Below are 13,240 nucleotides of genomic sequence, written 5' to 3' on the forward strand. Positions count from 1 at the left end.
AGCAGCGCGCAGGCGCGGCACGCGCCAGTCACGTGACTGATGCCGCTACGCAGTACGCAGTGCCAGCAGTCGATCGGTTAGGGAGTACGGCGGAAGGTCGCGGTGCGTCGCAGCGCATTTCAACTCACATTCTCGTCATCCCGTTGATCCCGTACGAGTGTGTGATGCGAGCGAGTGTTTCGAGAGTGTCGTGGACTGCCGAAAGTGAAGTGTCGACGTTCGTACAGGCATCCATCGCGTCGAATGCATGGTGCGAAGTCGTGCCGCATTCAATCGTGTTTCGCAGCTTCTCCGTTGCCTCTTTTTTCAAGTCTTCGACACGCATGAGCACCGGAAGGGTTTCGAGAGTTCCAAAAACGAAGGCTCGAGCGTTCGTGGCAAGTATGAATCAAGACGAATCGTCGTGAGGAGAATCTTGGATTCTTCGTGTCACTCAGACGACAATGGACGATAAATCGGGACGGCGCGAAGTCGCGTCGCGCGTTTAATCGCGTCTTCTCCGTTGCCTCGTATCCCGTATCTCGAGTTTTCAACGGGCATGAGTACCGGGGGTGCCGAAAACGAACCAAGTGTCGTGCGTTTGTGCCAAGTACAAATCGAGAGGAGGAGGATCTTAGATCTTCGAAAGCGGCGGCTAAGACTACGAGACGGAGCTGGACGGAGCGACAAGAGGCGAACGGTGAGTCAATTCATTTGTATCTACTGTTCATTCGCCTTCACAGTTCATATTTGTGTCTCGTCCTAATTGCGCTCGTATAAATTGCGACTCAATGAATCGCGCGTAAACCGTTAGGATAGAAAAAATTTAAAGTTCGTGTTCGCGCGTTTGGCACTCATCCCTTTGCCAGGTGTGCCAACAGACGCAATTAACGTACTTTCCGAGGTATTGACCGACTGTATGTATGTACCTACATTGGCATCGTAGTGTATGTTCACGTCGTAGAGATGGCGTATGGCGTCTCTGATTTTTCTAATAAATGTATCAGCAAAATCGTGGGCATGGCTATTTTCAAGCTTTTTCTTTTCTTCTTCCTTTCGATTTGCTCCTAAAATCTATCTTATCCCAATTTTTTTTATGCATACTTTTATTCTACAAGAAAATTATGATTTGTTAAACCAATTCGAAAATTAATTTATTCTGTAATACGATCGATATTTAAGATTCTCCTTTGATATTTCTTGTGTGATTTTATATACATTTTTCACAAGTGTGCCAAACTACACGTCGATAAATTATTCGGCAGGATCGTTCGGAGGATCCTTAAAACACAGTTTTAAATTGAACAAAAATAGTAATATCACTATATTAAATCGAGAATCAATTTAATAATACTAATGATAACAAACATTTAACATCCCAATAAACACAATATTTTAAAAATGTTTTTAAAAACATTTAGAAAACATTTGTAAAAACATTTATAAAAACGTTAAAATTAATGGATTAAATGCTCTTTTTTATTAAAAATATATTTATTTTAACGCTAAAAAATGTTTTTTAAGTATTTTTCAAACATTTAAAGAAAACATTTATTAAACCACTACTCCGACTACGCAGATAATGGTGTAGCGATTTTCGGCGAAACACCATCGCAAATACGTCTTATAAATTTAGCAAAACAAAGTGAGCAAAATCAATTGAAACTATTTTTTTATTTGTTGCTTATTTGTTGCTAAAAAGTTGCCAAAGAAAAAAATTTCTTGCTTTGTTAGTTTTTTTAAAAATAATGTGCCGCTAACGGAATGGTTAGTAACAAAATCGAATCTCGTTATATTTTGATGGTCCGAGGATGATTTTAATAACATAATCATACGAGCAACAACTTCATTGATCGCACAACGGATTTTAGAACGGCGTTCGCGTTCCTCGAATAAATTAATTATTTTTAACGTTATGCCATTAGCAACTAATTCGAGTCGTAGTATATTTCGATGTTATAATATTTGAGAATGCAAGATTTTAGTGCCATAATCATGAGAGCAACAGATTATTTTCTGATTGTTTATTCTTTATCTATCTACTGAGGAGTTCTCCGCTGTCGTGTAAACGTGTTGTACGATTAACAAAATCGAAATTAACATATTTAATAAGCAAGAAATTCTGTTGTTATTTTTATATCCAATTTTATTATTATACATATATTATCTCGTTAATTTAATCTTTCATTAGCAAAACATTTTAAAAAAACTAACAGAGCAACAAATGGGCAACAAATAAAAAAATAGTTTTAATTGATTCTGCTCACTTTGTTTTGCTAACTTATAAGACCGTTTTCCACTACTTCGACTAAGCAGAAAATGGTATACCGATTTTCGGCGAAACAATCGGAGAAACACCATCGCGAGACGATGGTGCTCCTTGCAGTGATGGTTCTTGCTACAATACAATAGATATCGTATGTTACAGATATTCCTCGAGATGGAAAACAACGAGAAGGGGATAACACCCATCGTCGCCGACTTGTAATAAAATAAACGAATCGCAGCCGGTTCGTCGCGTCGCGCGTTTATTCCGGGAGTGCCGTTAAATGCTTATTGGACTAAATAGACTTTTTCCGTAACTCCCATTTGATAGACTCCCAGTTAGAGGGCTGGGAATCGCACCCCCGCTGCTTGGCAGTGGACATCTCCTCACTGAGGCGTTGCCGCGACGTCTTACGCCGAGTGCTCTAAGGCTTTCTTCTCTAGATCCTTGATACCCTTTTTGGATTCTTTGGATCTGGAGTTCGAGCCAGTGAATCACGTTTAATCTGACTATAGGGCAGAACGTGTTAGTCTTGGCAGTTCAACGTGTTGAGAGACTGGTTCTCATTTTCTGATTCGTCTGTAGAATGTTAGACGTCGGCAATGAAGATCTTCTTTTTCGTCACGTCTAAATGTCGTCGACATCGCTCGTCGTATAGACGTCTCGGTAGATTAGCTATATCACGAGTGGTGTCACCTGGCCGCCGCTGGCTTGGCGTATGACTGAGTCAATTTTAGACGTGATTTTTGCGAGACGAGAGACGTCGGATTCAATGATTTGATTTTTCTCCGCGTAGGGCTTACCCTTGTCCGAAGCGAGTACGCGTGCGTTCTACTCATCGCCGACTTGGGGCGTTGATCCACGGGAATCTCTTTAAATGGAAACTCATATCATGGGTTTTATAAACCTGAAGTGCCGCAATATCGCGCGAAAAACTTTATAAGCGGTTAGTCCACGCGCGCAAATTTAGTGTATTATTCGCGAGTGTTCCGCGTGTGCAACGAGAGGAAAAGGACAACCTAAAGGACCCTGAGAGGAGGAGGAGGCCTGGGAGAGGCCCCAGCGGAGCAACCTTGGGGTAAATATAATTTCTTATTTATATGAATTGAATAACTTTTTTTCCTTTCTTTTGATGTTATCGAATAAATTAAAAAAACCTACTTAAAAGAAATTAATATAAAATTGTATACATACTCAGAGAAAAGTTATGTTTAAATTGATGAAATCGTTTCTTTAACTTGGTTGTTTTAAGTTGAAATGAAAATACCTTTGAGGAAAATAAAAATTTGTTTGATTTCAAGAAATAATTTTATTAATCTTTCTTAAAGTAAATAAATTATTTGTTCAAATGATTGGTTTAATTTTAATAAATAATTATTTAATTCAAAGAAGGTACTGCCAGAAATGTAAGACAATTTAGTTATTTTGGTTTTAAAAATATAATCCTTTTATTTAAGAAAAGATTTGCACGATCAAACTATTTCTTTAATTCTAATAAAAAGAACAATCATAAAATTTTTTTTAATCAAAGAAATTTTTTTATCATGTATGTAGCAATGCACAAATTTTTTTGAGTTAAACAAATATTTTTTGACTCAAACAAATCTTTCTCTGGGTGTATAAAAAGTAACTTTTAAAACGTCGATTATTTTGAGCACAGTTTTAATTTTTAAATCTTATGTTTGTGTGTTACAGTATCATCGTAGCTTCGTGGCTGAGTAACTCCGCTCGTTGCGCATGGATCGGTGAGTGATAAATAATATTTTCTAATAGAATAACGAATCTATGAAATTTATTTTACAATATATTCTATATTATACCAATAAAAGTGTAGTACCTAGAGATAAATGTGACTTTTCACAGATTTGTTGTTCTAAAATTATAGATAGACTAGATCAGGCTAGGCTGAATAATTATCCTTATGAAAAATACACCAACTCCAAAATGACATTCAAATGAGTGATAACTCAAAAATAAATCATTGGATATACATATGTATTTCCATCTAATTCTCTACACTTCATATTTATTTAATATTTTTATAACACTCTATGTTCAATAAGTACATTTCATGTAAAAAATAATTGATACTGGAACTAAAAAAATGTACCTAAAGTTATCGTTCTATAATAATTGAAAATTCTATTTCGCGAATGATATTAGATTATGTCGACGGATGACTACATGATTGATGACTGTACAATTTTCGACGGACGCTAATTGCGCCGCTTAGCATGCAATTTAGACGAAATAATGAAATTGCTAGAATTTCGAATAAATTCTACCAGTGATTTATCGTAGTTCACCGATTCGGACGTGTAAACCGTTTCCTCCGTTACGCCGTGTATTGAAACAGAAACGCGGACGGCGTGCGAATAGGTATTAATCTTTGATCGCCAGAACGATCCATCACAATGTAATACTCGCGCCCGTTAATGCTGTGTTTCTTTTGCTGAGCAATATTCGAATATGATGGCCGCATGTTTATCTTCTGCAAATTGATCCGTTTGTCGAAGAGCTGATTCTTGGTGGTGTACATCAAACGCGGTATCACGGAGTCGTTCGATCTCCGTTTCCATTTGCAGCAGAACGACGTGTGATCGTACCATCTGTCGATCTTTCTCCGCCGTTTGTAAGAGTTTGCCATCCATCTGATCGCTATCTCGAGAATGAAAATCAAGATCGCGATTGCATATCCAACGACAACCACTTCAAACGTCAAGGATAGATCGACAAGCGACAGACGCCTTTCTTTGGACTGAAGATCTAGCGGGCATATCTGCGCGATTGGTAGATTCTTCAGTTTCTCGTGTTTTATTATACCAGATTCCACTAAGGTCATCAGTCTGAAACACGTTCGTTATATATATAAAACAATTAAATTACATACTCTCTAAATCTTGTAAAATGAGAATAAATCACTCGAAAATTCCATGAGCTCAATTTTCACTCCTTTAAAGTAACGTTTCATTCTACAAAATTTAAGGAATAGCTAATAATATATTATTTAAAAAACTTGAAGGATATGCAAACATAATTAATTGTGTTTTCATTCAATCATTAATTTTTTTGTAATCGGAATATTTCGATTAGTTTTTTTAACACAAAAATCCATCGCTTACTCTTTATTAAACGGTTTCTCCAAGGTAGAGTTCAAGGGGAAGGCGAATGCTTTATTGGTCACGAGAATTGCGTTGGGCATAATAACGTAGGTACATCTCTTCTGATGCATTAGGTGTTGGCGAGTTTTGTTGATGTAATCCTCGAATATCAAACTTTGAAGGAAATGAGTCTCCCCAAGGAACAATCTGTCTAGAAATTAACATGTATTTTTTTATCTTACTAGACAAAACAGGCGCGCGCGTGGCGCGCGCTACGAGACCTATATTACATAATTTTATACAAATTATAAATTGAATATTACATTATTAACCCCTCAATACAAATACGTGATCTCCGATCAAAATACGTGATCTTCGCGAACGGCTCATTTACGAAGTAAGCGCTGAATGAAAACTAATCAGAATTAGAAAAGCGACAACAATAAATTTCCAGAATTTGAGTATCGATGCAATGCACTTTTTCGGATAAAAATTAATATATATGTTCTCTTCTGATTAGGCGGTTAGTAGTACTTACTTTTCTCCATAGTTTTATAAATATCGTTAATCGGATAATCGTACGCCGTGATGTGAGGCCCCACCCATTTTGTGGCGTTTAAAATACGTAACTCCTCCGCATAGTGAACCTGAGAATATTAAAAGTTAAAATTAACATTTATTACAATCAAGAAAAAATTATATGCCAAAAATGAACAAACTAAGGTATAATTTTTAATTACAAAATTTATTTCCGCTTATAATCATATAATGTACTATCGACCTAGTTTTGACTTAGTCTTCCTTGATAATATTAATGAATAATTAAATAATTAAAATTAAATAAATTAAGATATGCACATTCAATTAAAGATAAGTATAAATGTAAATAGAGTGGCACTGTTATATCAAAGGTTACATCAAAACTTTACATGTCAATGTCGAAATAAAATTACAAAAAGTATAAAATATTATTAAAAATTACACCTCACTCGTTTTTTGGCCTTTAATTTTTCTTTAATTGTTTTGCAAAATACGAACTACATTTATTCCCTTATTTTAATCTTTATTGATTATTTTATCGTTATGAGTGTGATATAACAATGAACAATGCTAATACAGTTCTTATCAGTTTTAAATCGCAACGTGAACATAATTGTCACAATTATGTCCACGTTGCGATTTAAAACTGATAAAAACTGTGTTAACATTGTTCATTGTTATATCACAATCATAACGATAAAATAATCAATAAAGATTAAAATAAAGGAATAAATGTAATTTGTATTCAATTAATTATTTAATTAATAAATATTAACTGTAATATTTATTAATTGAATAAAATCGTACACAGAAAAATAGGAAAATTAAGCAAGACACAGAGAATTACACAGAAAAAAATGAAACAAGTTGTGTTGGTTTAAGATTATCCAATTTATTTAAGATTTTATATTCTTGCTTATGCATATGAGAATATGATTGTTGATTTAATAATAATTTTTTCTCTGTGTAATAACAATTTGTCGAATTCTCTATTTTGTAAAAGATGAAAGGCGAGAAAAAACTCACGTGAGAAAGCAAAAAGTCGAGTGTGCGTCCTTTGTAAGTGACCCATTTGTAACCTTTACGCATTATATCTTGTACGCTGTTGATCGGTAAGGTAAACTGCGGCTTTGTGAGGAATGCGGTAAGATTTGCTGTGTAAAAAGACGTCAGTATCAAAATGAATATCCACCACGTGGCGAACAGAATCCGCGTCGGGTCTGCAAGTGGCGTAAATTCGTTTTTTAATTGGATGATACGTAATGACAGTAATTAGCAGTATTTTTAAATCATTACACAAAAAAATTAACATCTTGATTGTAATCTGTACATAAATCATATTAAATGAATACCGGTTCTTGCTCTTTTATCATTTAATTAATATTCTTAAGCTAAATGCAAAAACCGTATGTAATACGTAATAGTAAATGTCATAGCTCTTCAGGGAATCATCGTGCACGCAAGACTCCAATCAATAGACTGTATTTTGTAACTATTTTTGAAATATTTAAAAAACATTATAATGAAGAATAAATATTTGAAAAACATTTAAAAAACATTATCCGCTGATTGAAACGTGGCAATCAAGATGTCATAAGGACAATACGGCAGTCTCCTACCTGTCATCGCTTTCATAGTCGCTCCTTGTTTCAAGGCACAAATATACACAAACCATACGCAAGAGAAAATGCTGTAATTTTCGATATCGGGTTCATTCCACAACTTCCGTCTATGAGACATTGATAATATTGAGAATTACATTATGTAACGCATAAGCATTTTGTCAATAGATTTTCTTTTTTCGACCAACCTGAACATGGCGAAGATGTAGATTATGGGTCCCATGGAGAGCACTGAGGCCAGTACTAGCAACCAAACCATTGTGTTAAATGGTGCGAGTAGACCCGAACCGGTTGCCGATTCTATCGGTCGCTTCATCAATACCGTCAACTCGCTTTGCTGCAGGGTTGTACTGAATGTGCAATACTCCCGCAACTCCGGTAAAATGGGCAAAAAGGCCACCGCCATATCCACCTTCTATTTGAATGAAAGAGAACATAACTATACATCTTCGTTTCCTTTCAATTTTGACATTGCTCGCTTTTCTTTCTACACGGAAAGAATAATTTTGCCAAAATGCAAATCTGAAAATAATTATGTCGCACTATTGAAAAATTTATATTGGACGTTTAAGCTGAAATGCCAAAACTCATTTTTGCATCATCATGCTGGAACGTCTCACATAATTATTTTGATAATTTAACATAAAATTATTTTCCAATTTGCATTTCGCTAAATTTTTAGATACTACAGTAAAATTGTTCTTTCCGTGTAGCAAAAATTCAGTCTACAATTCGTTTGTATTAAGCCATTAGAATAATTCTCTCATCAGGGTCAAGGTTCGTTAGTTGGAGGAAGGCGTCTTACCTTCTCGTAAAGTAAATTCAATATTCCATTTTGACTGTTGCCCAGCACGTGCTGCTTAGGTGGCACGATCGTGTAAGTGAAATTTAATTTGGAACTGAGCAACTCGAGCAAGTAAAACGCGTAGCCTTTTCCCACCCACGTTCCGTTCTCCTTCACTAATCCGGAAAACGGCATGTCCTGTAAAAATTTTATATTTTCGCAATTACGGCTTTCGTAACATGAGATAAACTTTGAAAATTGTGACCTTTATAAATTAACGAAATTATATTTAATTATTAGAAAATGTTAATAATAACTGAAGCTCATGCGTGATTTTTTACTAATTAATGACAATGTATGTCTATTTATCAAAGACATTTCAAATAAGGCTGTAACTTTAATAATTAACGGGAGAACTGTCTGCCTTCATCATCATCTTTTAATAATTTGACAATTATTAATGCAAATTTTAAAATACTACTTCCCATAACCAGAACACTGCAAATATTGAAACGAATACATCAAAAAATTAATTTAAAGGAATATAGAGTTTTAAATGCATTTGTTGTAAGCGACTTGACCATGGTCAAATTTAATTTTTCTTCATTATTAACGAGCTTTCTGTATATTTACTTCTGTTAATTTTCAGAAAGATATTTTGTATCATTTATTTTTTTTTTTTTTTTTAATGTCAAGATGCTAAAGAAGAGCAAGTGAGCCCAAATCACCCATCTTATATACATATATCTTATAGTACTAAATATTAATTAATTATAATAATTTACATCATTAATATTACTCATTTTTTACCCATTTCTTATAATACGAATTGCGATTGCATTAATTGAGCTAAATTTCTTTTAGAAATTATATTTGACACAAGTGATAGAAATTTTTATTAAATTTTTACGAGATAAAATCGGCAAATGTTCTCTATAATATAACGTTTATTAATGTACAAGAGTTATAAAATCCGTATCGGACCACGCATTGGAAATTGAAAACCAGGAATTGGAAATAAAAATGTAGCCAATCAGAACGAAACCGATTAAAATTATTTGATTGGCGAAATTCTGATCTCTCCAATTTGCAATCCTCAATCTTCAATGCGCGTAGAGAATCCGATATAGGCTTAAATAATTTTATTGCTTAAAATAGACATAATCATCTCTTAAGAAGATGGCGAGTTACATTTAAGAGCTGATTATTCAATACGCATGTATTTTTAGAGCTTAGACAATTGTGTATAATGTCGCTATCAACTTCCACAGTGATACTTAGACGATGTCTAAACATCCTCAATGATGTTTTAATTATCCTTTCATTATCGCACCGTTACGATCGTTCCGTGCGCAGCTAGTTGCGTACTCGACTCGACGTTTGTATATTTTAATGTTCGATATCGAGCTGCACGAACACGCTAATGAGCGCTATGAAGATTGCAAGATGCGCGACGTATATCGGGAGATATATAGTGGCAAACCCGACATAATATTTATTATTAGCCACGATAGTCGCGTAATACAACAGCCCTAACAGCTCGCTTACTCGATTAGCGTTCTTTGTTTACCGCGTCACGCAAAACACGCGATGCCGTTTTTGCCGGGGGTGATATTCAAGTTCTGACTTTACATACAGCCGTCGCAATAATTAACCGCTTATCCCTTCTGCACCACAAATTCAAGACCCTCAACATATTTTTCTTTTCATCTTTAGAAAATTTTGTACTTTCAACAAATATGATAAATTAATTATTATTTTAAAATTATTAATTTTTATATTACAATATTAGATAAACTTTTCAATGTAATTTTTAAATAGTAGATTGTAATATAGAAAACGTAATAGATAAACGTAATTAATAAACGTAAAAACTATTTGTTTTATACATATAATATAAATACTTTTTACATATATTTTTTTTGTTGCGAAAAGTTTTTATGTTTTGACGCGCGTAGGAAAGAAAGAGTAATTTTTTTCTCCGATGACTTCGAATTTTATGTGTTTAGAAAGACATGATTACGTTCAAGTGAATAACAGTATCTATAATTACAGTCGTGCAAACGGCAATTTCACAGAAAATTTGCTTACATAGGAAATTGTATACTTCAGAATTGGTTTTCGTTATCGAAGGACACAATTAAGGCATGTTGACCATTTACACCGTCTTTCTGAGTTTTTCACATGGCCAATATGGAAAAGTAGGTCATTTTGGTGATCAATAAATCATGCGGCGGATTGTCATTTCAAATGTGACACGACGATAGACAGTTTTCTTTTTCGTAGGTGGCCATTTGTATGCATAATTTGTTATAATTTTTTCCTTTCTAGACGAAATAGATAGACACGTAAAAAAATTAATAAACAAATTTATATTTTATTAATTCAATATGTTGGTAATTTAAAGTTGTAAGGGTCGAAAAAGATAAATTTATTGTTGTTTAACGTGCTTAACCGACACGCAAGTGCACGAATAATTATCGTAAGAGAAGCACGCAGATCTCTTTTACTGCACGGCAGAAGCGTAGCTGCAAATATTTTTTTCCTGATATACTTAAAGTTATATCGTGACATTTATTCTACAAGTCCCTTATCACTCATCATCAAGTGGACTCATAAAAATGCGCTCTTAATGTCATCATGGAAAACACAGCAAAACAAAACAAATATCGTTAATACCATAAGGTGTTCTAAAGTACACTTATACACGATAACACCCTCAATGTCGTTAAAAAAATTTCAACCAATTTTTAATCCGTCAATATGACTCGTTGCTTTTATAATATTGAAGAGATTCAGTTATACAATCAACCTTTTTGATGCATTTTGTTCTAGAATATCTTTCGTATAAAATTAAACTTGAATTTACGATGGAATAAATATTATACGCGTTGATCCAACAAATTATTTTGTAAACAATTCATTAAATGTGACACTATTTCCCGAATTTTTTCGGAGAACTCGAGTATATTGCGTTGACATGCAAATAGCAGTCAATTGATTGGTGTTACGTTAAATATTTTGTCGCTACGTCCTCTTAATGTAACAGCTCTTCCTAACAAAACGTCATTTTGTCCCCGGACAAGGTAAATAGCGAAAGTACTTGCTATTAGCTTGGTTGCTGTGATTATGCGTTATTATTTGACAAGAATTACTCGCATATACGTCAAAAAACGTGTAAACTCTAAACGCTTGGAAAGTTTAACCAATTCCATCTTTTCTTCTAAAGATTAAATGTAACATTATAAAATATTATTTTTTATTTTAATCGTGTACACTATATTTATTATTATTAGACTCACGTTCCAAGATGTTATTTTCATTTTTGCGGGTATCGTTGTCTCTACGGAACTTTCTTCGGTCGTCGTATCATCTGAAAGCATAATATTGTCTTTCATGATTAACGTTAATGATATGTCAAACTGCAAGAAACGCTTTTATAGCTTGGCACCAGTGCTATTTTTCGAACGTTAACGGTAAATTCTCATATTAAAATGTAGTTACTCAAGTGAGTATAAATAGACTATCAATATTATCAATATCAAGAAAAGAGAAGTAGGGAAGAGCATTCGTTTGCTGAATGCTAAATGCTAATATCGGTCTTCTAAAGCGTATCTTTTTTATATTTTTTATTTTTACTTAACTTAAGCAACATTTAATGATATAAAATAAAATAAAAAGTAAATAAGAAGTAAGTAATATAATAGATAAAAATGTAACAAGTTTTATTTTACGCATATTATTAGCATTTATGAAAATCAAGTATAAGAATTTTTATTTATCGATGCAAATGTGTAATATTTTGTATTTTAATATTTCTACATTACAATTTAGGAATAATTATGCATTTTTGTAAGCATGTATGGTATATAGATTAATTATATTTCTTGTCTTTATAATCTTTTTATTATTGTAACTTATTAATTATTGAATATTTCATCGCTTTTTCAATAAATTATTAATAAAATAAATAATAGTGATTTTTTAATTTTTAATTACTTTAATTCATAAATTCGATATTTTCAAAGATACGACTTAAGATGATCATAGGTACGCTTTAGATGACCGGTTTTCTAAGTCACATCTTTCGTAGTATATTGCAGAGAGCTTATAACAAAATAATTTGTTATTACTAAAATTCAGGCATCTATAATAGGTTAAAAGTTAACATATAACGATAGATGTCTGAAGCATTAAGCTACAATTTCAAACTTTGATTTGCATCCAGATGCGAGATATAATATAACTTAAATGCATGGTACGCATTTGGCTACTCTCCCCTAATTAACTTCTTAATACATAATTACAATTTATTATTTGAAAAGAACAAACTCCATGAAACGTCTTCTGTTTGTTATTGATTTAATTTCTACAACACTGCGTTCGTATTTAATCTTTATTTTCTTCATGTGGCTTCTTGGCTTCAACAGAATTATAACAAATAAACGTAAATGTGAAATTTAACAAATTAAATAATTAGTTGATTAGCTTACTTTTTCCGAAGGTGATGCAACATGTTGCAAATATGAACATGCCGAATAAAAGTTGTCGGAAGCTGCGCATTCTTCTACAATATCTCCTACTACATCTTCTTATCCGCGCGCGTTTTCATCAGCGAATCATCTCGTGGCTCTCGTCTCCAACCGGAAATGCTTCGTGCGAGACGGCATAACCAGCAACCAGGTGAATCGATACTGACACTCCAGTCATCCTGACTCGGACGACAGCAACGTAATGACGAGCCGTTTTATGTCAGCGTGTCACGCGACCGTCGAAAGTGTCCAAAGGGGGGAAAATAGCTGACGGAAACACCGGCGACAGGTTCCTATGCGCGCGGGCGCCGCGCCGTCAGCAGCCCTCCGACAGTATCCCACGCAGTTACCTTTTTAGAGATTTTATTGGATCAAAGCGGTTAATTGCTCGCTCATTTTCACCGAAACGTGCGTCA

The 13,240-nt window shown here is 33.9% G+C and overlaps 1 protein-coding gene and 1 long non-coding RNA gene across 3 annotated transcripts; one reads left to right on the forward strand and one right to left on the reverse strand.

Moving 5' to 3' along the window:
* The first annotated feature begins 54 nt into the window (after positions 1 to 54).
* Positions 55 to 4,330, forward strand: LOC120356917. The gene is made up of 3 exons (XR_005574133.1): positions 55 to 679; positions 2,408 to 3,323; positions 3,941 to 4,330. It is a non-coding gene; the product is annotated as an uncharacterized LOC120356917 (long non-coding RNA).
* Positions 4,021 to 13,151, reverse strand: LOC105200754 (glutamate receptor ionotropic, delta-2). 2 transcript variants are annotated; one of them, XM_011168458.3, is made up of 9 exons: positions 12,786 to 13,151; positions 11,595 to 11,665; positions 8,314 to 8,490; positions 7,697 to 7,923; positions 7,506 to 7,615; positions 6,913 to 7,040; positions 5,885 to 5,993; positions 5,368 to 5,557; positions 4,021 to 5,091 (listed from the first exon to the last, which is right to left on the reverse strand). In XM_011168458.3, exons 1-9 carry the CDS (start codon positions 12,853 to 12,855, stop codon positions 4,581 to 4,583), a joined length of 1,593 nt encoding a protein of 530 aa, XP_011166760.1. In that variant the 5' UTR covers positions 12,856 to 13,151; the 3' UTR covers positions 4,021 to 4,580. The 2 variants fall into 2 exon arrangements, with proteins under 2 accessions (XP_011166760.1, XP_011166759.1); XM_011168457.3 differs by having other exon boundaries at positions 6,913 to 7,106; positions 12,786 to 13,146.
* Between the last annotated feature and the right edge of the window lie 89 nt (positions 13,152 to 13,240).

Source organism: Solenopsis invicta, chromosome 2, assembly GCF_016802725.1.
Source record: "Solenopsis invicta isolate M01_SB chromosome 2, UNIL_Sinv_3.0, whole genome shotgun sequence".
NCBI lineage: Eukaryota > Metazoa > Arthropoda > Insecta > Hymenoptera > Formicidae > Solenopsis > Solenopsis invicta.